At 41.4% G+C, this 22,821-nt stretch overlaps 1 protein-coding gene across 3 annotated transcripts in view; it reads left to right on the plus strand.

Moving 5' to 3' along the window:
* SLC41A3 (solute carrier family 41 member 3) overlaps nt 1-22,821 on the plus strand; it is a 1,429,505-nt gene that overhangs the window by 1,227,444 nt on the left and 179,240 nt on the right. For all 3 annotated transcript variants that reach the window (XM_044078408.1, XM_044078407.1, XM_044078409.1), the window contains one exon: nt 22,563-22,642. In XM_044078408.1, coding sequence (XP_043934343.1) covers nt 22,563-22,642 — 80 coding nt within the window. The remainder of the gene's footprint in view (nt 1-22,562; nt 22,643-22,821) is intronic.

Genomic DNA, 22,821 nt, shown 5'->3' on the forward strand with positions numbered 1-22,821 from the left:
GATGAGTAGAGAGGAACAATGACCTCCTTTTTTCTAGAGAACCCTTTTGTGATGAGGTGTGCCATGTAGAAGGATTTCCTGACTACTGTGGCAATGTGGGTATCAAAGGAGAGACTACTGTCCACTTGTGTCCCGAGGTCTCTTATTACACTTTCGGTGTTTAGTGAGCTACCGCCTATATGGTAGTTCATGGGTACCAAGTTTTTCCCAAAGGGGATGACAGTGCACTTCTTGGCATTGAGTTTGAGGCCATGACTTTGACACCAAGCACCTTTCTCTGTGAGGCCCTTTTGTAGAATGTCTGCATCATTAGGTGATTCTGTTATGGCTCCCAGTTTGCCATCATCTGCGGACTTTGTTAACCAAAGACCTTCTGTGTTGGCCTGCACTTCAGAGAAGTAGATACCAAACAGGAGATGACCCAGGACCGAACCCTGTGGTACTCCACTCGTCACTGGTCTGAAGTCGGACTTGGAGTCGGCTACTTTTACTGTGTGGGTTCTGTCAGTGAGCCAGTTGGCTACCCGTCTTGTGACATAGGGATTTATGCCCAGTTTAGTGATTTTATCTATAATTCCTGAGTATCGAAAGCCTTGGCAAAGCCAAGATAGACTTTGTGCACTACCTTGCCCTCGTATATGGATCTGGTGACTGCTTCAAAGAAGTCAGTCAGGTTTAGTAGACATGATCTACCTTTTACAAACCCAGACTGAGTGGGGTCCAGGGTTTGGTGGTTACCTATGTCTTTGTTTATAAGCTCCAAGATGATACGTTCCATGGCCTTGCAGGCCAGGCTCGTCAGGCTAATGTGGCGGTAGTTTCCAGGATCTGTGTTGGCACCCCCTTTGTGCAGTGGGATAACCGTCGCTGTGCGCCATTCAGTAGGCATATAGCCTGAGGTGAGGCTATGATTGAACATGGTACTTAGGTGGGGTGCCAGTTCGTTCTGTAGTTCGTGCAGTATGCAGCCTGGGATGTTGTCTGGTCCCATGGATGCTGTGTTCTTGGCTTTGGAGAGTGCGGTCTTTACTTGTTCATCCGTGATTACAGGTGCTTTTCATTCTTCTGGTATTAAGATGGGCCCTTTGGAGGGTGAGAGGGGGGTAAAGTTAGCACTGAACCTATCTGCCAGGATGCTGGCAATATCGGTTGGTTTTGTATATTTAGTGCCATTGTGCTGTAGCTCAGAGCAGATCAGAGTGTTGCCATTGAGATTCTTGACATAGCTGTAGAATGCTTTGTGGTTGTCTTTGGAATCAGTGGTGATTTTATTTTCATAACCTGGCTTTAGACGATTTTATGAGGGATCTCAGCTTCTTGCTAAGGCTGACCAGGGAGTTCCTCCAATCTTGGGATTTTACTCTTTTTTTTGCAACAGCTTCTTCCTTCTGTTGTAGAGTTTGTTTATGGCAGGGGACCACCAGATTGGCTTCATTTTTTTGGAGGATAGCGTCTTGGTTCTGTTGGGGATGGCACGATCCATGCACTCGTTTATGTGCTTATACGGTGCATTTGTGTAAGATTCAGCAGTTGTACCTCTATTTTCCGTTTGCATGGGTGTCGTGAAGTTTGCCACTTCTGTCTCAAGAAGCATGAAGATGGTTCTGGAGTAGTTTTTGACACTGGTTTCCTTAATGGGGGGTGGGGGTGGGATATGGATGTATAGGGTGATTAGCTTGTGGTCGGATCTGACCAGCGAGGAGTTGACCTCTGGCGTGGAACACTGGTTACCCATATTGGTAATGACCAGGTCCAGGATATTGCTGCCCCTGGTGGGGGTGTGGGCAAGCTGATCCAAGGCATTGGATTTTATGAATTCCAGAAAACGTTGAGCAAATGAGTTCGCACATGAGTAGTTTTCCCAGTTGATGGTAGGGTAGTTGAAATCACCCATAATTAAGGCATTGGGTTGTACCTTAATATTTTTCAGTATCTTAAGAAATGAAGAGTGGGAATCCTGGGGCATGGTGGGGGATCTGTAACAAGCTACAACCTGGATTGCAGTCTTACCAAGTGTTAGTTGCACTTTGATAATTTCGGATGCATTATGTTGAGAACTACCCTGGAGGTGTGGATAGCCTTAATGAATATGGACATGCCTCTGCCTTTAGTGTTTTGGTTCAGATTAGGTGGCCAAAAGGTATGGTATGAATTATAGCCTGGTAATGCAGGGGTGCTTTCTGGGGCTTTGAACCAGGTCTCTGTCACTGCAGAAATGTCGATATTCTCCATTTTAAAGAGTGCCTCGAGTGAGTGCATTTTGACGTTTAGACTTCTAGCATTGAGTAGCATTACTCTCAGAGTTTGCTTGCTTGTTCCTGTTACGGTGGTGAATTTGGCATTTGAACCTTGCCTAAAAAAGGCACTATAGGGGTGGCAAGAGCCTTAGCCAGTATCCGGAATCCCAGGGGCGACAGGTGCAGGCCATCTCTGGCAAAGCATCGTGGTCTGTCGACCATGTCGTCCCAGCAGACAGATACTGGATCCCCTTAGAATGACACCAGAAGCTTAGCCAATTGTTGAAGTCAATCACTTTGTCCTTGTAATGTGGTATCATTATGGGTGATGGCAGGATGCTACTCAGGACTAGGGTCCTAGCTGCCTGGGCTACAAGATCCGAGAGCTCCTTCATGTCTCTTTTCATGTAGTTCATTTAGCTACTTAACCCACTTAATATACTACTAATGATCTGCTCCAGGCATGCTGCTAGGGTTTTTGGGAGAGCTGTTTGCATCTGAGAACACTTCAGCACTTCTCCAAGTGATTATTCCTAGAGATATGAGCTTCTCCTTTGTTGGAGTAACACTGATAATTAATGAGTAAGATTAGCCTGCATTGGCATGGGTATCACTAGGCACTCCTGGTTGCACCAACACTTTTTGCAAAGCTCCTTGAATCTGCCTTTAGTGGTACCACTTACCAGAGCTCACTGCTGGTTGGCCAAGAAGTAGATCCACTTCTATGTGGAACTTGGCATAGCAGGCAATCTGGCTTCTCACCAAATACTACCTGTAGTACCTAGTCCCATAAACAAGTGGGCCTTCCAATTTCTCTCTCTCTCTTTTGGCTTTTCCCGGTTAGGGGTCGCCACAGCAGATCACCTTGTCCGCCCATGATTGGCAGTGGAGCTTTTACGGTGTTGAGTTGCCAGCCCGGTGCCCAACCTTTCACAGAAGGTACACGCACGCACAAATGCCTACGGCCAAATTTAGCGTGTCCATTCCACTTGCAGCATGTCTTTGGGGATGTGGGAGGAAACCGGAGCACCCGGAGGAAACCCACACGACCACAGGGAGGACATGCAGACTCCACACAGAAGACACCCCAGCCGAAGATCGAACTGGAGAGCCTCCTGCTGTGCGGTGACAATGCTAACCGCTGCACCACCGCGGCCGTCCAAAATCTTTCAGCTCTCGTTCTTACATTCCAGCCATCCAGAGAATCTACCAAAAGATCACAGTACAGTTGGTGAAATTAATGGTAATATTATGCTTAATTAGAGACTGTGCAGTAGCCATCACCATGAAGATGCAACTTTAGTGCCCGTCCATTTCTTGGTGGGAAAGGCAGTGGTGTCTGCATGGGGGACAAGTATTTGTCTAGCATTTATCACAGAAGGTTAAAGCTGTAATTTCTGTATTCCATAGTTTGATTGTTTTCAGCCTCCATTTACTTGCTGTGTGATTCTGAGTAGTCATTTAAATTGACAACGTTCCTGGGTTGCCTTTTGAAAGAGAAACTTGTGTCAAGTAGGCTTTCTGAATTAATAAGTAATGAACATTCAGCCTCACTACATGGTGTAACTGGGTGCTCAGCTAGCAGACCTGGCACTAGAGAAGCTTGGCAGGGAGGGGAGGATGAAAGGGCGTGGCTTACTCATCTCATTCAGGGGGAGGGGTTATGTACACTTGGGAGCACACTGGGTGGAGCTAAAGTCCCGGTAGAGACTTGGGAGCTCAGCAGTCATTCCTCAGTGTTGCATGGAGGAATGCCTCTTGCAGAAGTGAAAAAGCATTCTCCTCTGTCATACAGTTGCACTTCCATCAACTACAACTTACTGGGCATGTGCATTAGGCATGGGGAAAACTAAGGATAAAAACTCAAACCACTCCTGATGGCTGTTTAAAGGATTGCCCCTCCTGGTCAAGTCTCACCCTGGTAATGGAGAAAGAATAGTCTGATTGGGCATAGAGGGGGCTGATCGACAACAAGGTCAAAGTGTGCAGAAAGAGGTCACGGCTTTTCAGGATACCCAAGACTGGTATGCTAGCCAATGGTATTGCTTTCTGACACACAGCACCAATGTATTTTTGGTAGAAGCCCACAGTCCCTTTGCCATAAGTTGTAAAGCTCTTTTTGAAAGCTTCATTTACTGTATGATTTAGTGTTAATGTGAGTGAGGAGTGGTATTAGCATGCTTGGAAATTGTCTCATTAGTGTCATCATAGTTCATGTACATTGGAGTTGATGACAGATGTAATTGTACCATCCTTTGCTGGCCACTCAGTTACAGAAGTGGCCTCACCAGTCTGCAGTTTTCATGACAGTAGCCCTTAGTTAAGAGGTTCCTACTGCAAGTGAGCCAGCAAAGGAGGTGTCTTTCAGGGTCTCTTCTGTTTCTCTCCTCCCACAATAAGGTGATCAGACAGAAAACTGCTCTGCATGTTCAGGAGTTGCTATATTTTACCATATTCTGCTAGGTTGGAGTCAGAGACATTTAGTGTGGTGAATTTTGTGTGTTAGTTATTGAACATGTTTCGTACTTATTGAATGTTACATGTCAAACTTGGTGTGGAACCACTGTTTATTCTAAATATGGTTTAATTAATATAAATCATTTACCAATTGACTTGTTATATTCTGTGATTCACTAGCCCTTTTTTGTTTCACTGTGGTGCCTTTTGCCCTGGGTCACAGCTAAAAAGGGTCTAAGGAACATTTCAGTTATTTGATTAAGAAATAAATAAGTCAAATAAATAAACAGATAAGTAAAATAAGTAAAGGGCCACACTGTGGAGTTGTTGAACAACCCAGCCTTCTATGCCATGTCTGAAGATCTCTCTCCATGATCTGAATTTGAGAAGTTACTGCAACAAATAGCAAATTACCTCAGTAGGCAGCAAAAAACTAACTCATTTTTTCCTAACTCCCCAGAAATTTTCAGGCATAAGATTGATTCTTTCCTCAGTCGGTGAGACCAGCAAAAATGGGTGTTTTTTTTTTAATCAGAACAATGAACACGTGTGTGTGTGTGTGTGTGTGTGTGTGTGTGTGTGTGTGTGTGTGTGTGTGTGTGTGTGTAGTTTTACCTCATATGAAATTTAAGTTAGTATTATTTTTATACCGTTATGGCAAAGTTATTTTAAGAGACCACAAAACAAAAGTAATAAAATTGAAAAGGTATAATCAAACTCTTGAAGTGGAGGCTGGGTAAGATGAAGATGACAAGAGTAGTGTGGTGCAGAGGTAGCATTGTCGCCTCACAGCAAGAGGTTCTCCAGTTCAGTTCTCGGCTGGGGTGCCTTCTATGCGGAGTTTGCATGTCCTCCCTACTTTCGTGTGGGTTACCTCCCACATTACAAAGACATGTGTCTGGAGCGTTTCTCCCCAGCCTCCATTGAAAATTGGCTTTGTTCCAAGTCGGACTTTCCCAGTTAACAAATGTTAAATAAATAAATAAAAATTAGGTATGCATGAAGGAAAGGAAGGGCTAACAACCCATGGAACATAATTACAGATACATTTTGAAATACCAAACTATTTTTGTTATCAAAATACAAATATATTGCAAGAAACAGATGAGCAAATTGTCATTCTGACAAACTCTGAGGGAGGGGACAGTTATAATTTACTGTGTCATGTGAAGCCTGATTAGCTATCCACTCTTGTGGAGAGCACCACAGGATGTTATGCTGTCAGTTACAACTTTCTTTAATCCTTGATGACGTTAAATTCAGATCTTGCCAGTGCATGATGTGGACTGTAAAGCAACATAGTGTTTAGAGTCTGTCAAATAATATTCCTCACAAGGGTATATCCTATCACAGCTGCTGCCTACACATTGGACTGAATCCTCACCAGGACACCACAGGACAACAGCAGCAAGGACTATGCCAGAGGTCCTTACCTGCCATCTGGGTACAATACAGACCTAGAATAAAATACAAATTTGTTACTAGTTGGAAAAAATGAGCATTTCATAAAGTGATTAGGGCCTTTTGTCCAAACTCTATATTAAACGTCTTCAAAATCAACTAATACTGAAACAGTTTAAATATATTAAACAAGTCATGTGATTACATAATTTAGCTTGTTGATTTAACTTGTTCATCCCTTAAAAGTAATTTAAAACATTAGTTTGTAACTACCCATTCAGACATAATTTTGTGTAGAAACTGTTTATACAGTTAAATGAACATGAAAAAAGAGGAGCAGTTCCTCGTTTCTCAAGTGCATGTGCTTTGGATGTTAAATAGTTGTTGCCTTAAGACACAATCAGAAAAGATTATATAGAAAAATATGTCTGAATTTGCTTGATTTACTTACAAAGTGGTTATTAGACAGTGATGTTTTTTTTTAATTTTTTGAGGTTTCTTGCCCTAAAATAGGCATTACATTAAGAGTTTTTAAAATTCTTTACAATTCAGAATGATTTCCATTTAGGCTGGTATTTAGACTGCTGATTCCAAAGTTGAACCTCTTGCATTGTATTTAGATTGTAAGAGAAAGCCTGTTGTGCAGACTACATCATCTTAAAAAAAAATATTCTTGGTGCTTCCCAAGTAAGTTGAAGGATGTAGAAATTGATGTAGGGAATTTTGGTTTGATATTGGTAACTATAAATATTCTACTACAATAATGGTATGGAAATGATCAGGTGCTTTTTGACTGATAACAGTATTCTTGTAGCAGGAATATTAAGGTTATTAACACCCTGCTGGAAGCATTACTGGGAAGTATGTTTTTCCCAAAGGTCTGTACTGTTATAGACTAGTATGACCCCAGCATTCACTAGTTTGGGCTTGGCAGAAAGACTGAAGAGGTATGTGTACCTTGTGAGCACTTTAAGTTTGCCAGGCTGCACGCATGTCGTATAGATGAGTTATTTATTTTATGGACATGTTCTGAAGTACGTTTAGGTTAGTTTATGAAAGTTCAGAGCACATGCTTCCTGTGTTGTCCAATTTGTTCAGCTTTGAAATGTGCTAACTATTTGGACATTGAAGTGTCACTTATTGAAGAAAGGAGATTTGGATCTAAGATAGAAAGAAGACATTTGTAAATTCTTATCTGCACATCACTAATAACCACCGGAGTTACTTAAAAGAAAAATGTTGTCAAAAGTTAAAAATACAGTTTTCTTGATTAACTACAGATGAAAATTTATCTGATAATGAAGTGGAGTTGTTAAAAAGCTCTTGCATTGGTTAATGAAATTAAAACTCAATGCAAGAGTAACAGTATCAGTACTGATATAACTCATAATTTGGATGCAACACACAACAGTTTCAAAATTATAAAAGCTAATTAGCTCTATGTTTTCAATAAAGGGCTGTAATTTAAAGACTCTGCTACAGAATACAAACAATGGAATTGTAATCTTTAAATGATCTGTGAAAATCTAATGATACATACCCTTGTGGGATACATAGCCAGTGTAGGTCTACTGATGACAAATAAGTAATTAATTCTGAGTAGTAGGACATTTCACGTGTTCCAGCAAATATGTTGTTTATGGCACAAGGTATACATATTGTGACAGCTCCTATGTGAATAAGGCTTTTAGGGGCTTTCACAACAGATATATATGAACAGTTATATGCAATTCAGTTAATCAGTAACAAAAATGCACTTTTCAAGCACAGTGTAGGCTTTAGTAGATTTAAGAAGTGCATTGTTGGGTGACTGATGTTATCGGTCTGGGTCCAAAGGTGATCTTGATAGCATAATGAAAAAAATGAAACTAAAATGGCAATTAACTTTAGGTGCAAGTCAACCCCTCAGTTCAATTAGTAGATCAGTATATAAAGTACATTAAAAAATAGACATTTTAAAGATAGTATATGTACAAATGCTTTTATCATAGGTTCTGTTTGTAAGTGAACAGGAAAAGCACATATTTGGATAATCAAGGAACTGCACTCCTTTTTAATTTTCATTTAACTACATAAACAGTTTCTTCACAAATCTTTTTTGGAGCAAATGTAACTCTTTGAATGGGTGGCCTCATGACTTTTTAGCATTTCTGGAATGTATTTAAAAAAATGAATGTGGAAATTGTGAAATAATATGCTTTATTTATAGTATTTGAACTGTTTCAGTGAGTATATTAATGCTGAAGAAGTTTGTTACAGTCCTCAGACAAAAGTTTGATAATGTGTTCATGCTTTATATTTACCAACATTTTTATGTAAGATTAGTTCAGTTTTATGTTACTCATTACCCTATATTGAGAATTTTGTTTTGTTTAGAGTGCATATCTGCAATATATCCAAAGGTTCTGCTGCTTGGAAGCACAAAACTGTCCTTAGACCAACTAATGGGTGTGTCAGGAAATGCTCTCCTTTAGTAGCAGTGCTCATTCTAGCTGACATACGCATTACTCAAGTGATCATTCTCTCGGTGTACTTAAACATGCTGCCTCCCAAATGTAGGGTGAAAGATAAACACCCAGACTCACTAACTTGTGATACTACTAGAGTAACAGTACAGAGGGGAAATGCATGGAAGACTACCAAAAAAAATCTTTTAGCTGGCATTCTGGTTAAATGTGCTGCTATAGTAAGAAAAGTTAAAATGAAATTTTCTGCTACCTGCAAAATATGTTCTAATGCAGTCCTGTGGTCTTCTGAGCAGCTATGTACAAACAAAAGGTAACACGTTCCTGAAAGTTAGTGCAGAGGTCTAAAGCTCTGAACTGTTTGTTAATGAGCTTCCTTTGATTCCTTTAACCTTTCATTTGCCTACTGTGTGACTGAGCATGTCACTTAACCAGACAGTGCTCCAGGGTTGCCCCTAGAAAGGGACTGTTTGTCCAGTAGAATTACCTGGTCAACGGAGGGGTAAAAAACATTGATGGTTTCTTCACTAACACTGTCTGTCTTGTTAAATAAGCAATTTGTCAACTAATTTGCCTCAGTCAATGATTATGGAAACTGTGATCATCAGCATACAGCCTTCTCTCACAGACCTTTTTACTTTTTTCCAGAATTCAAAGTTAAAGCGGTAGGGTATAATATTGTCAAGACGTTAATTGCTAAAGATAATACAAATAGCTGCTACATGTGATGGTCTACTTCCAAAGTATGTAAAACTGATTGCTAGAGAAGTGGATATCTCAGTACGCCAGCTCATCAGTTGAAACATGCTAGAAAGCAAAGTCCCTAGATTTTGGATAGAGAGTACCATTGCCCATGTCCACAAAGGGTGATATGAATTCGATTGCTAACTACAGACCAATAATACTCAATTATGGGAAACATGCTTGTAAGTAGTTAGCTGTACTCAGTGATATAACACCTGCCATGGGTGTAGAGCCGAATGTGGGATCATCAGTACATTTGTCATTCTGCTTATCTATGTCATGCCAAGTGCAGTTACATTTCTGCAGGCTGGTGCACTTGCCTTTCATCTAAGTTGCCTGGCATTCTTTCTAACTACACTTTTATATCTTATAGACAATGGCAGTGACTTACATCTACCTATATGGTGTTAAGATTACATGATTGATCACATTTGTGTTATTAAAGTGGGTTCCTCTCATGCTACACTTATACCTCTCAGGTTCAGTCCAAGTGCTGTGATATTCTTAGTGCAGGTAAATGAACTATGGCTGCATTGGTGAGATCTTTCTATTCATTGTGATGATGAAAATATTTTTCTTATTACTGAATTTAACTAAACATAACTGGTATTATTTAATATTGTTGAGCTAGTACAATTATGTGGCATACTCTTGTTTCTAGAGCAATCCAGTGTCATGGAGATTAGATCACATCTGGTGATGTGTTATTTATTAAGCTTCCTAATGTGAAGTGTCGCATAGTGAAGAAATATCTACCAGAACTGAAGAAATACATCTGCAGAAGTAAATAAATAGATTTGCTTTCAAGAGAAGAAGATAAATATTATTTTAATTTTAATAGTTACTATAGTAGGAAGTACACAAGTGTAGAAGTATATTTCAGTGTCACCCTTCTGGAATCTTTTCACTGGATGGAAGCAGTAGAAGTAATGGAATTCATGAATCCTGAAAATTGAGTTTAACCCACCATGATTGTGCTTCTTGAAAAGCCTGAAGAGACTTAAGTGTGCTAGATTCCTGTGTGTTGCTGGGGAAAAGGGCATTTAAGGTATTACACTCCTTTTCTTGAAGAGGAAAAAGGCAACATTTCAACCCTTGGAGGCAAATTCATTAATTACTTTCAGCCCAGAAAGAACTTGCCATTTATTAAAACTATATTTCATTACAAGAGGACACCGTCCTAAAGAGACTATCAATATTTATGTTTACTGAGCTAAATAATGGACAAGAAGACTGTGAATGTGGTGGGCTGCAGGAGTCTTTAATGAGAAAGAAGACACAAGGGACAGGCTATTAAGAAAACAAATTTAACCTTGATGCAACCTTTGAATAATTGTAGAGCAAGTGAAATTATTAGTACACAATAAAATGCATTAAGTAATTAGAAAATGTGTAAAATACAATGCAAACCCAATGACAGAGCAAAAACTAGAAATAATGGTGGGTAATCTGAGGCCATACTTTCCTCAGAATTAGAATATTAAGAATGAGAAAAAATTGCTGAGGTGCAACCACCCCTCCCTGTAATAACTGACTGAAATTATGTCAGAAAAGGCAGTATTATTATGAAGCCACATGTGGATGAGGTGGGACAGGAAAGGCTGTATATTTGTAAAGCCACACATAGCTGAAGTAGCCTTCTATGTGCATGAAGCATATCTTAGATTTATCTTTTTTGTAACATATGCATGTAGTGCAGGTTCTAATTGTTTGCATGCATTATAATTGCTTCATGGTTTGTATGCAGTTCATGGATGGCTTCTGTACTTTTGCACACTGAAAGAGTTTTCGGTTGCTAACGGTATAAGAGATGTCCTACCCTGAAAAATGTTAAAATGTAATTATGTTTTATTTTCTATTAATGTATGGGTCCCTATAAAGATGTTTAAAATGAAAGAAAAGTCCTACCCTTACCTTGCCACAGTTATATCTACTAATTGATGCTTAACTCCATAGTGCCTTTTTTTAGGCAAGGCTCAAAATTCAAACCCACCTCCGTAAACAGCACAAGTAAAAAAATGAAGGTTATGCTACTCAACGCCAGGAGTATAAATCTCAAAATGCATGCACTCAAAGCACTCCTAAGTATGGAGAACTTTAACATCTGTGCAGTAACTGAAACCTGGTTCAAGGGTCCAGAGAGCACTCCAGCACTACTGGGCTACAACTCATACCACACATTTCGGCCACAGAACACGGACCGAAACACAAAAGGAGGGGGTGTATCCATATTTATCAAGGATACCCACACCTCCAGGTTAGTGGTGCAGCATGATACCTCTGAGATCATCCATGTGCAACTAACATCGGGCAAATCTGCAGTGCAAATTGTGGCCTGCTACAGATCACCCTCCATGACCAAGGACCACCACTTCGCCTATCTGGAGACACTGGAAAACATGAAGGTCCTACCAAACACCCTGATCTTGGGAGATTTCAATTACCCTACCATTAACTGGGAAAACTACTTGAGTACAAACTCCCAGGCTCAGCGCTTCCTGGAATTTATCAACTCAAATGCCCTGGATCAGCTGGTAAACTCCCCTACCAGAGGCCACAACATCTACGAGTATACCATGAATACCTGGGGTAAATTAAGACGAGAATTTCAACGACAAAGTTAAAAAAACTGATTTATTAATAAAAAATAAATGAAAATTAATATTCTTAGATGTGATGAGGAAGTCTTTTCCTTAGTGGGAGACGAGCCAAGATTCACCCATAGAATAGGAAATAATTTGAAAAAGAAATTTCAAGGTATTAGATCATACACTCAGTATGGTAAGGGTGGCACAAAAAATGTGGGCACTGTAATCAGTGTCATGCAATTCTGGAAGATATGTCTTTAGTGGTTAGTAATAAAAATCACACCTGTATTTATTTTAGGAAAGGGAACTGTCAAACTAAAAATGTTATCTATTTTGCTAAGTGCACACGATGTCCCAGATTTTATGTGGGCCAAACTGGGAGACATCTTAAAGATAGGATTTATGATAATCTTTATGCCATCAGAAGAGATGCTAATAGGTTCATAGGTTGGTACTAGGCTATCAGCCCTAGGGCCTATACAAGCCTAGCCATAACAATTCCCTGGCTATTTCTTCCCACATTATTTACTTTCCTGGACCCCTGTCTAGCAGGGCGACTGACGTGATCCCTGGGGTGAATTTTCTTTCTCCCATCCAATCGTCAAGGTTCCTTTTGAAGAGGTCCAAAGAGGCACTCTGCTTGACATGTATAGGCAATCTATTCCAGAGTCTGGGGAGTCTTTGGGTCAGGAACCTATCCCTCCAGCATGTTTTGTTTATTGTGATGACAAGGTTTAGATCCCTGGAGCGTGTAGCTCTGAGGGATTGGGATTTCTTTAAGTGTAGCATGTCCAACAGCTCTGGGTTTGACATGGCCTTGTATGTTAAGCAGAGATTGTCTCTTGAGTACACGATATGCGACAGAGTATAGCTGGAGTTTTTTAAGGCGGTCAGCATAGGGCATCTGCTTTAGGCCTGTGATTCTTTTAGTGAGGTATTTCTGAGGCCTTTCCAGTTGTTGCAGATGTCTTGAGAGGTACATACCAAATGGGGCGTTGTATTCTATAATGGGTCTAATGAGGGATGAGTACAGTGGGACAATGACCTCCTTTTTTCTGGATGAAAAGCCCTTCGTGATGAGGTGTGCCACATAGAAGGATTTCCTGACTGTTGTGGCGATGTGGTTATCGAAGGTGAGACCACTGTCCACCTGTGTCCCTAAGTCTCTTATCACACTTTCTGTGTTTAGTGTACTGCCACCTATATGGTAATTCATGGATACATGTTTTTCCCAAAGGGATAACAATACATTTCTTGGCATTGAGCTTGAGCCCATGGCTCTGGCACCAAGCATCTGTTTCTGTAAGGCCCTGTTGTAGAGTATCCACATCATTTGGGGATTCAATAATGGCTCCCAGTTTGCAGTCATCTGCAAACTTTGTTAGCCAGAGTCCCTTAGTGTTGGCCTGTACTTCAGAGAAGTAGATGCCAAACAAGAGCGCCCCAGGACTGAACCCTGAGGTACTCCACTTGTCACTTGTCTGGAGCTGGATTTGGAGTCGGCTACTTTTATAGTGTGGGTTCTATCAGTAAGCCATTTAGCAACCCATTGGGTGACATAGGGATTAATGCCCAACTTAGTAAGTTTATCTATGATTCCAGAGTGGGGGATGATGTCAAAGGCCTTGGCAAGGTCTAGATAGGCTGTGTGGACCACCTTACCCTTGTCCATGGCTCTGGAGACTGATTCAAAGAAGTCAATCAGGTTCAGGAGACAAGATCGGCCCTTCACAAACCCAAACTGGGTGGGGTCCAGTGTTTGAAGGTTGCCAATGTCTTTGTTTATAAGTTCAATGATAATACGCTCCATGGCCTTGCAGATAAGGCTTGTCAGACTGATGGGATGGTAGTTTCCAGGATCCAAGGTGGATCCCCCCTTGTGGATTGGGATAACTGCAGCTCTGCGCCACTCAGTGGGCACAAAACCTGAGGTGAGGCTAATAATGCATTATATAAACATATTAGGGTCAGTATGGGATGTTCTACTTTCAAATTTGCCTTACTGGAAGTTTTGAATAAGTCTAATAGAGGAGGCAATTTGAAGATATTATTAGGTGAAAAAGAAGTGAGATGGCAGATACTTCTAAATGCTACCATACCACCAGGAATTAATGAATACATTTCCATCAAGCCGGTACTACAAGCTAAAGTTTGAGGAAGGTTAAAAGTTCATTAATTCTATTATAGAATGGTTCTACTTTCTAATATTAGTTATTATTGTACATTTTTGTGAGGCATAATCATTTGTTCTATCATTTTTTATTTATTTACCTGGATGTATGCAGGATATGATGTCATATGAATCAAACAGTAATTAATTATTCATTAATTCAGTACTGTGAAATGACTGGAAGAACAGTGTATTTAAACTGTCAGGTCACCGTACTATGGGTTCTGATGAAGTCTATGATTTTAGATGAAAGCGCTAAACCATTTCATTTTTATTTTTTTTTTATTAATAAATCAGTTTTTTAACTTTGTCGTTGAAATTCTTGTCCTATTTTACCCCAGGTATTCATGGTATACTCATAGTTGTTTTGGGTTTTGCTGATAGAGTTGTACTACAAGAAACATTTGTATTTCATTAGAGGCCACAACATATTGGACCTGTTCATCACCAACATGGTGCTACGTACCAGAGGTCAACCCGTCACTGGTTAGATCAGACCATAAACTAATCACCCTGGATGTCCACAACCCACCACCACCCCCAGCCAAGGAAACCACAGTGAAAAACTTTTCTAAAGCAACCTTCACCTTACTTAAGGCAGAGTTGGTAAGTTTCACAGCCCCCACGCTAAAGGATAACACTGCCCAAGATGCAGAATCCTTTACAATTGCGCTCTATGAGCACCTATGCTAGCCTGTGTTACATATTTATTGCATTTTCCTGCAAAAAAAGAAAAAAACAAAAAAATTATCATTGTTTCCCGCCTTTCCTGACCTAGAGTAGTCCAAATACAGGCTTTGCTGTATTCTGGACTTTTGGAAAGTTCCTGTGTTGCCCATTTCCTTTCTTGGATAAAGGGAGGCTTCTTTGTTCACCAGTGGGAGTGGGGAGCTGAGAGCAGCCTATCTATCCCTGGAGGAGTGTTCCCAGCACAAGAATCTGGTAGTCTATTGGCCGTTTTGGGCCAATTTCTAGCCCTTTCAAGTCCCCCTGTATAAAACCCGCTTTAGCGCAGCTTTGCGTGATTTTGCGCATAGCGCAGCATCAGGCAGTGCCTCTTAATTGGGTTTAAACCATTCTCGGCTCCACAAAGTCTGCTCTTCACTTTTTCCCTTAGAACTGCTCTAGTTCTCATAATAAACACCCTATTCCTACTCTAAAGCCTCTACTCACTACAATTCCAGTCTCACATAGCCCTACCACGACAGCAAACCAAACACATAAACACACAAAAACATACTCGGAGGCTCTAAATAAAAATCTGCCTAAGCAGCAGAGACCTCCAAAGCAGACACCCAAGCAACCGCTACCCCAAAACAAAACACGTGCAACACATAGTTCACAAAGCCAGTGTGCCGAACAGTCACAGCCCTTAAGGCTAAACAACACACCTGATACACTTGTAATAGGTGATTCTATCGTCAGGCACACTGAAGTCCCGCTCACCAGGCTGAACAAGGAAAAGGTCACGGTGAGCTGCCTGTCGGGCGCTAGGATCCGCCACATAACACAAGCACTCAGGTCACTCCAAGGCAAGTACAAATGTGACTCAGTCATTGTCCATGCTGGTGTGAATGACCTGAGACGTACCTCCCTGGACTACATGAAAAGAGACATAGAGGAGCTCTCTGAGCATGTAGCCCAAGCCGGTATGACCCTGACCTTGAGTAGCATCTTACCCTCACCAAGAATGATGCCACAATATGAAGACAAGATGATCAATGTCAACAGTTGGCTTAAGTATTGGTGTCATTCAAAGGGGATCCAATGCCTGTCAGCCTGTGATGACATGCTCGACAAGCCACGCTGCTTTGCTTGGGATGGCTTGTACCTGTCACCCCTGGGCTTTCGGATATTGGCAAAGGCTCTTGCCACCCCCATAGTGCCTTTTTTAGGCAAGGCTCAAAAGACAAACCCACCTCCATAGGTATCACAAGGGATAAGAAACTAAGAGTAATGCTACTCAACTCCAGAAGTCTAAACCTCAAGATGCACGCACTCGAAACTCCCCTTAGCATGGAGAACATCGATATCTGTGCAGTAACAGAAACCTGGTTCAAGGCTCCCGAGAGCACCCCAGCACTACCAGGTTATACCTCATACCATGCTTTTCGACCCCAAAACTCGGACCGAACCACAAAAGGAGAGGGAGTATCAATATTCGTCAAAGATACCCACACCTCCAGGTTGGTGGCACAGCACGAAGCACCGGAGACTATCCATGTGCAACTAACAGTGGGTAAAACTGCCTTCCAGTTTATAGCCTGCTACAGACCACCCTCCCAAACCCAGGAACCCCACTCGGCCTTCCTGATAACACTGGAAAATATGAAGGTCTCTCCAAACACCATTATATTGGGCGACTTCAACTACCCAAACATAGACTGGGAGCATTACTCTAGCTCTAACACCCTAGCCCAAAGATTCCTAGAATTTATAAACTCAAATGCTATGGAACAACTTGTGACCACTCCCACAAGAGGAGAAAACATACTGGACCTGATCATCACCAACATGGGGACTCTATGCTCCAGACCAGAAGTGTATCCCTCACTGGTAAAATCAGACCATAAATTAATCTCACTGGATATCCACATCCCGACCCCACCCTCTGCCCAGAAAACCACAGTGAAAAACTTCTCTAAAGCAAACTTCACACTACTCAAAAGCGAGGTGGAATCCGTCAAAGCCCCCGGGCCTGTGGAAAATAAGGCCCAGACCGCAAAATCCTTTATAAACGCATTCTTTGAACACCTACAGGAATGCATGGATCATGCAATCCCAAATAAAAATAAGACCCAGTCCCCCAAAGGCAGGCGTCCTGTCTGGTGGACCCCAGCCATAAACCAACTATACAATAGAAGAAGGAAGTTACTACATGATAGAGCAAAATCCCAAAAAGGGAAGGCATCTCTGATCAGTATTAGCAAAAACTACGGGCACTCATAAAATCATCTAAGGCCAGCTTTGAGAGAAAAATTGCACAGGACACTAAAGATAATCACAAAGCTTTCTTTAGTTATGTTAGAACCTGGGTGGGAATTCCCAGATATGCTCAGAATTAGTCCAAAATGACAAAAAATACACTGAACCCACAGACATTGCCAATATCCTGGCCGACAGGTTCAGCGCAACCCCCCCCACACCTCCCCACCAAAAGAGCAAATATCTATTCCAGCAGAGTGCTGCCCCCCTGACATCTCAGATGCTCAGCTAAGAACTGCCCTCTCCAAAGCTTAAAACACAGCATCAATGGGACCAGACGGTGTCCCGGGCTGCGTCCTACATGAACTCCAAGATGAGCTGAACCCAAACATAAAGCTACTGTTCAATCTCAGCCTTACTACAGGATATGTACCCAAAGAGTGGCGTACAGCAATGGTGGTCCCTCTCCACAAAGGTGGTGCCTCAATGTATCCTGGAAACTATCACCCCATAAGCCTGACTAGCTTGGTCTGCAAAGCTATGGAAAGGATCATCATGGAACTCATAAATAAATATATTGGGGACCTACAGACACTGGATCCTACCCAGTTCGGCTTTGTTAAGGGCAGATCCTGCCTCTTAAACCTGGTCGATTTCTTTGAAACAGTCACCAAGGCCATTGATAAGGAGAAGGTGGTCCACACAGCCTACCTGGTCCTCGCAAAAGCCTTCGATACAATACCCCACTCGGGCATCATAGATAAGCTATCCAGCTTAAATATAAACCCCTATGTCACTAGATGGGTTGCAAACTGGCTCAAGGACAGAACCCACATGGTTAGAATTGCTGGAACCATGTCATACTCCAAACCAGTTACAAGTGGCATCCCACAAGGCTCAATCTTGGGACCTCTCTTGTTCGGTATATATTTCTCGGAGGTACAGGCCAACACGGAAGGACTGTGGCTGACCAAGTTCGCAGATGACTGCAAACTGGGCACCATAATCAACTCTGCAGCTGACACAAGCATCCTCCAAAAGGGTCTCATAGAAACAGACAACTGGTGCCAGGGCCATGGCCTCAAGCTAAACGCCAAAAAGTGTATAGTCATCCCCTTTGGCAAAAACAAAGTTCCCACAAATTACCACATAGGTGGTAATCCATTAAGTACGGACAAAGTAATTAGGGACCTGGGGACCCAAGTTGATAGCAATCTCTCATTTGACAACCACGTGGCCAAAGTGGTTAGTGGTTAGATAGACCACCTAATCATGAAGGGATTCACATCTAGATCAGGGGAAGTCATTGTGCCTCTTTACTCATCCCTCATCAGACAAGTAATTGAGTACAATGCCCCTTTTGGGATGTACCTTACCAGACACCTTCAGCAACTAGAAAGACCCCAAAAGTACCTCACCAAGAGGATCAAAGGGCTCAAACAGATGCCATATGCTTCCCGGTTAAAGAAACTCCAGCTCTACTCGGTTGCATACCACCTGCTTAGAGGTGATCTGTGCCTGACGTATAAAGCCATGTCCAACCCGGAATTAATGGACATGCTGCACCTCGGAAAATCCAAATCCTATCGAGCTACGCACTCGAGGGATTTGAACCTCAGCACAGAAATAAATAGGACATGCTGGAGGGACAGATTCATAACCCAGAGGCTCCCTTCACTCTGGAATAAAATCCCAGTCCAGGTTAGGCAGAGTCCCTCACTGACTCTCTTCAAGAGGAATCTTGATGAGTGGATGGGAGATCGTAGGTTGACCCCGGGTATCACTTCTGTGTCACTGTTAGACAGAGGCACAGTAAACTAAACCTCGGAAAAGGGCATAGTAAAATTAATTTTAATGGGTGGCGAAAGCCAAACACACTCTGGCTAGGCTTACAAATGCCCTGAGGCAAATAGCGTAGTATGAACCTATGAACCTACAAGGATGCATGGATCATGCCATCCCTAGCAAAACCAAGACTCACTCCCCTAAGAGAAGGAAACCAGTCTGGTGGACCCCTGCCATAAACAGGTTATACAACAAAAGGAAGAAACTAGTTCAGAAAAAAAGCCAATCCCAAGAAGGAAAGACATCCCTGATCAGTATCAGTAAGAAACTAAGGTCCCTCATAAAATCATCCAAGGCTAACTTCGAAAAAAAATAGCCAAGAATTTGAAAGATAACCACAAAGCCTTCTTTAGCTATGTCAAGAATCTAAGTGGCAACTCACAGATATGCTCTGAGATAGTGCAAAATAGCACAAAATATACTGAACCTACTGATATTACCAACATACTGGCAGATAGATTCATTGCAAAGTTCACCTCCCTCTCACCTTCAAAAGGGCCCACAATAATACCGGAAAAGTGTAGTGTCCTGGAAATCACAGAAGCACAGGTGAAAACAGCCCTTTCAAAAGCCAAAAACACAGCATCAATGGGGCCAGATGGTGTCCCAGGCTGCGTCTTGCACAAACTACAGAATGAACTAACCCCCCCACCTAAACACGCTGTTCAACCACAGCCTCTCCACAGACTACATGCCCATAGAATGGCGCACAGCAATGGTTATTCTGCTCCACAAAAGAGGGGCCACAGCTGACCCTGGTAACTATCGCCCCATAAGCCTGACTAGCCTGGTCTGCAAGGCTATGGAGCGGATCATCATGGAACTCATTAACAAAGACATTGGGAACCTCCAAACACTTGACCCAACCCAGTTCAGCTTTGTTAAGGGCAGAAGATGCCTACTAAACCTGGTTGACTTCTTCGAGACAGTTACCAAGGCCATAGACGAGGGAAAGGTGGTTCGCACAGCCTACCTTGATCTTGCCAAGGCATTCAACACCATTCCTCACTCGGGTATTATAGAAAAACTCACCAGCCTGAACATAAACCCCTACGTCACAAGATGGGTTGCCAACTGGCTTACAGACAGAACTCACACGGTAAGAATAGCAGGCTCCACGTCTGACTCTAAACCAGTCACAAATGGTGTCCCACAAGGCTCGGTTCTGGGACCCTTACTATTCGGCATATATTTCTCAGAAGTACAGGCAAACACAGGAGGATTATGGCTAACCAAGTTCGTCGATGACTGCAAACTGGGAGCCATAATTGACTCTCCGGCTGACACTGACATCCTCCAAAAAGGCCTTACTGAGACAGACACCTGGTGTCAAAGTCATGGCCTCAAGCTAATTGCCAAAAAATGCAAAGTCATCCCGTTTGGGAAAAACAAAACACCCACGAATTACCACATAGGCGGCAGCCCCCTTAATACAGAAGAGGTAATAAGAGATCTGGGGACCCAGGTAGATAGTAATCTCTCCATTGACAATCATATTGCCAAAGTAGTTAGGAAATCCTTCTATGTGGCCCATCTAATTACTAAGGGGTTTGCATCTAGAAATAATGAGGTTATAGTGCCCCTCTACTCGTCACTCATCAGCCCATCATAGAGTACAATGCCCCATTTGGGATGTACCTCACAAGACACTTCCAACAGCTTGAAAGACCACAAAAGCACCTCACCAAGAGGATTACTGGCCTCAAACATATGTCCTATGCAGCCCAACTGAAAAAACTCCGGCTGTACTCAGTGGCATATCGCTTACTCAGAGGTGATCGCTGCCCGACTTACAAAGCCATGTCCAACTCAGAATTGATGGACATGCTGCACCTAAAGAAATCCAAGTCACTGCGAGCCACACGCTCTAGTGAGCTAAACCTCGCCACAGCAATAATTAGAACATGCTGGAGGGATAGATTCCTGTCACAGAGACTCCCCATGCTTTGGAACAAAATTCCTAACTACATTAGGCAGAGCCCCTCAGTAATACTCTTCAAGAGAAGCCTTGACGAGTGGATGGGTAGCAGAAAATACACCCCTGGGATCACTTCATTGGCTCTGCTTGACAGAGGCTCAGTTAATTAATCAATGGGGCAGTGAAAGCCAACACACTCTGGCTAGGCTTATAAATGCCCTCGGGCAGATAGCCTAGTACCTACCTCTGAACAATGAGGGAAGATAGATTTCTGAAGTGATTGTACTGTTTAATATTTTATATGTAATATGGCAACAGAATGGCATATTTTCAAAATGTTATTCCATTTGTTGCACAGAACTGCACTTAAAAGATTTCATTTGAAATAGACTATGACAGGTTGCACCATTATGCTATTACACAGTATTTTGAAGTACATACAAGCTTGCATGAAGTTGAAGTTATACAATTAATGTACTTGTGCTGAGCTGTGCAATAAGGGCAGTTTCAGTTTTCAGTTGCTAATTTTTATTTCAGCAACTGGAATCTACTGAACCACTTTTTTAAATATTATGTGGATTGTACTATATAAGGGATAATTTAGAGAAACAGTGCAGATTTATTATTAAGATGCTAAATTTGGCATAATTAGGAAGGAAATGGAAATGTTAAAAAAAATGAAACTGGTTCCTGTAATATCCAGATACTTGAAGGACCGGATTTAAGGTATTATTTATTCAAAATGTAAATGGATAGAAAACAATTATAGCTATTTTTCTATAGATATGCCAGCGGTTAGATTATAATAGCTGATGATATTGCAAAGCAAAATTGGAATATTTTTGAAAAATAGAATGACCAACTATTTAATCATTAATAATGTTGAGGAATATAGAGTGTGGCTTAACTGATCTAAGGGAAATACTGGTGACTAAAGATACACTGAGATGTTAAATGTTTGTTGTCATTATAATAAAGTCATGTGCAAGTAAAACCTAAACTAAGACATTTGCAGCCTCTGAAAGACTGTGGCAGAGGGCTTTAATTGATTTTGTCAGTCTCTTACTAGAAGCAAAAGTTAATATCAGTAGACATGCTTTTCAAGTGGGTTGAAACCATATATGTGACTAGTGAGACTAAAGACTCATAATAAAAAAGTAAAAAGAAAAACTGAGGTACTCTGATTGTTTTGCCATTCAGGTTGTCATAAAAATAACATAAATGATAACAGTATGGATTTCATGGCTTCATTTTATGCTAGAAATGTGAAAAAGTCTTGGTGCTGAACAAATATTCCTTGAGCTATATCATCCACAGACCCCAGGAATTGTAGAATGTATGAACAGAAGTCTACTAACTCTGCAAATGACTGGGTTACTTAATGGAGGGTTCCACATTGGTTAGATTTTTTGACATAATGTCAGGAAGGAGTGGGGCCATTCACTTATTTGGGTGAATTGTCACTGTTACCAGGCCAGCAAGTAGTAGTAGTGGAAGTTGGTGAGGTTCTTGGAGGTGTACAGAGTACTGTATATGTCATAAGTTTGTTACTTCTCATCTAGCTTAAGATTTTAAAGTATCTCATGGTATGTTGTTGAGGATGCTGGGGACAAAATGCTGTGCTAGAACTTCTCACAAGTAACACCTTGAAAAGTCAATTGTATGGGTCCTTGGAAGGTGTCCAGCAAAAAGGGGAATTTCATTTGACTGATGCTATATACTCCCGAATAAGACTGTCAGTTTTCTTTTTTGAACTAAAGGAGTTCTGTTTATGTATTTATTAATTTTCTGTTTATTTCCCATTTTTTACAGTGTTGGTGGGTTGATTTTGGACAAAACAGTTACAGATCCAAACTTTGAAGGGATGGCTGTCTTTACACCTGTAATTAATGGTATGTTTAGATGTAAAATTATATATATTAAAGTTTACTTTATTTCATGTAACCATTTTTATACATATTATTGACATAAAAGTTTATTTTATTTTATGTAAACCTTTCTATGCTTATTATTGACATAAAAGTGTTTATTTCTTGTAATCCTTTTTTATGCTTATTAGTGACAATACTTT

This window comes from Protopterus annectens, chromosome 7.part0, assembly GCF_019279795.1.
Source record: "Protopterus annectens isolate FY-2018-M chromosome 7.part0, PAN1.0, whole genome shotgun sequence".
NCBI classification, from domain to species: domain Eukaryota; kingdom Metazoa; phylum Chordata; order Ceratodontiformes; family Protopteridae; genus Protopterus; species Protopterus annectens.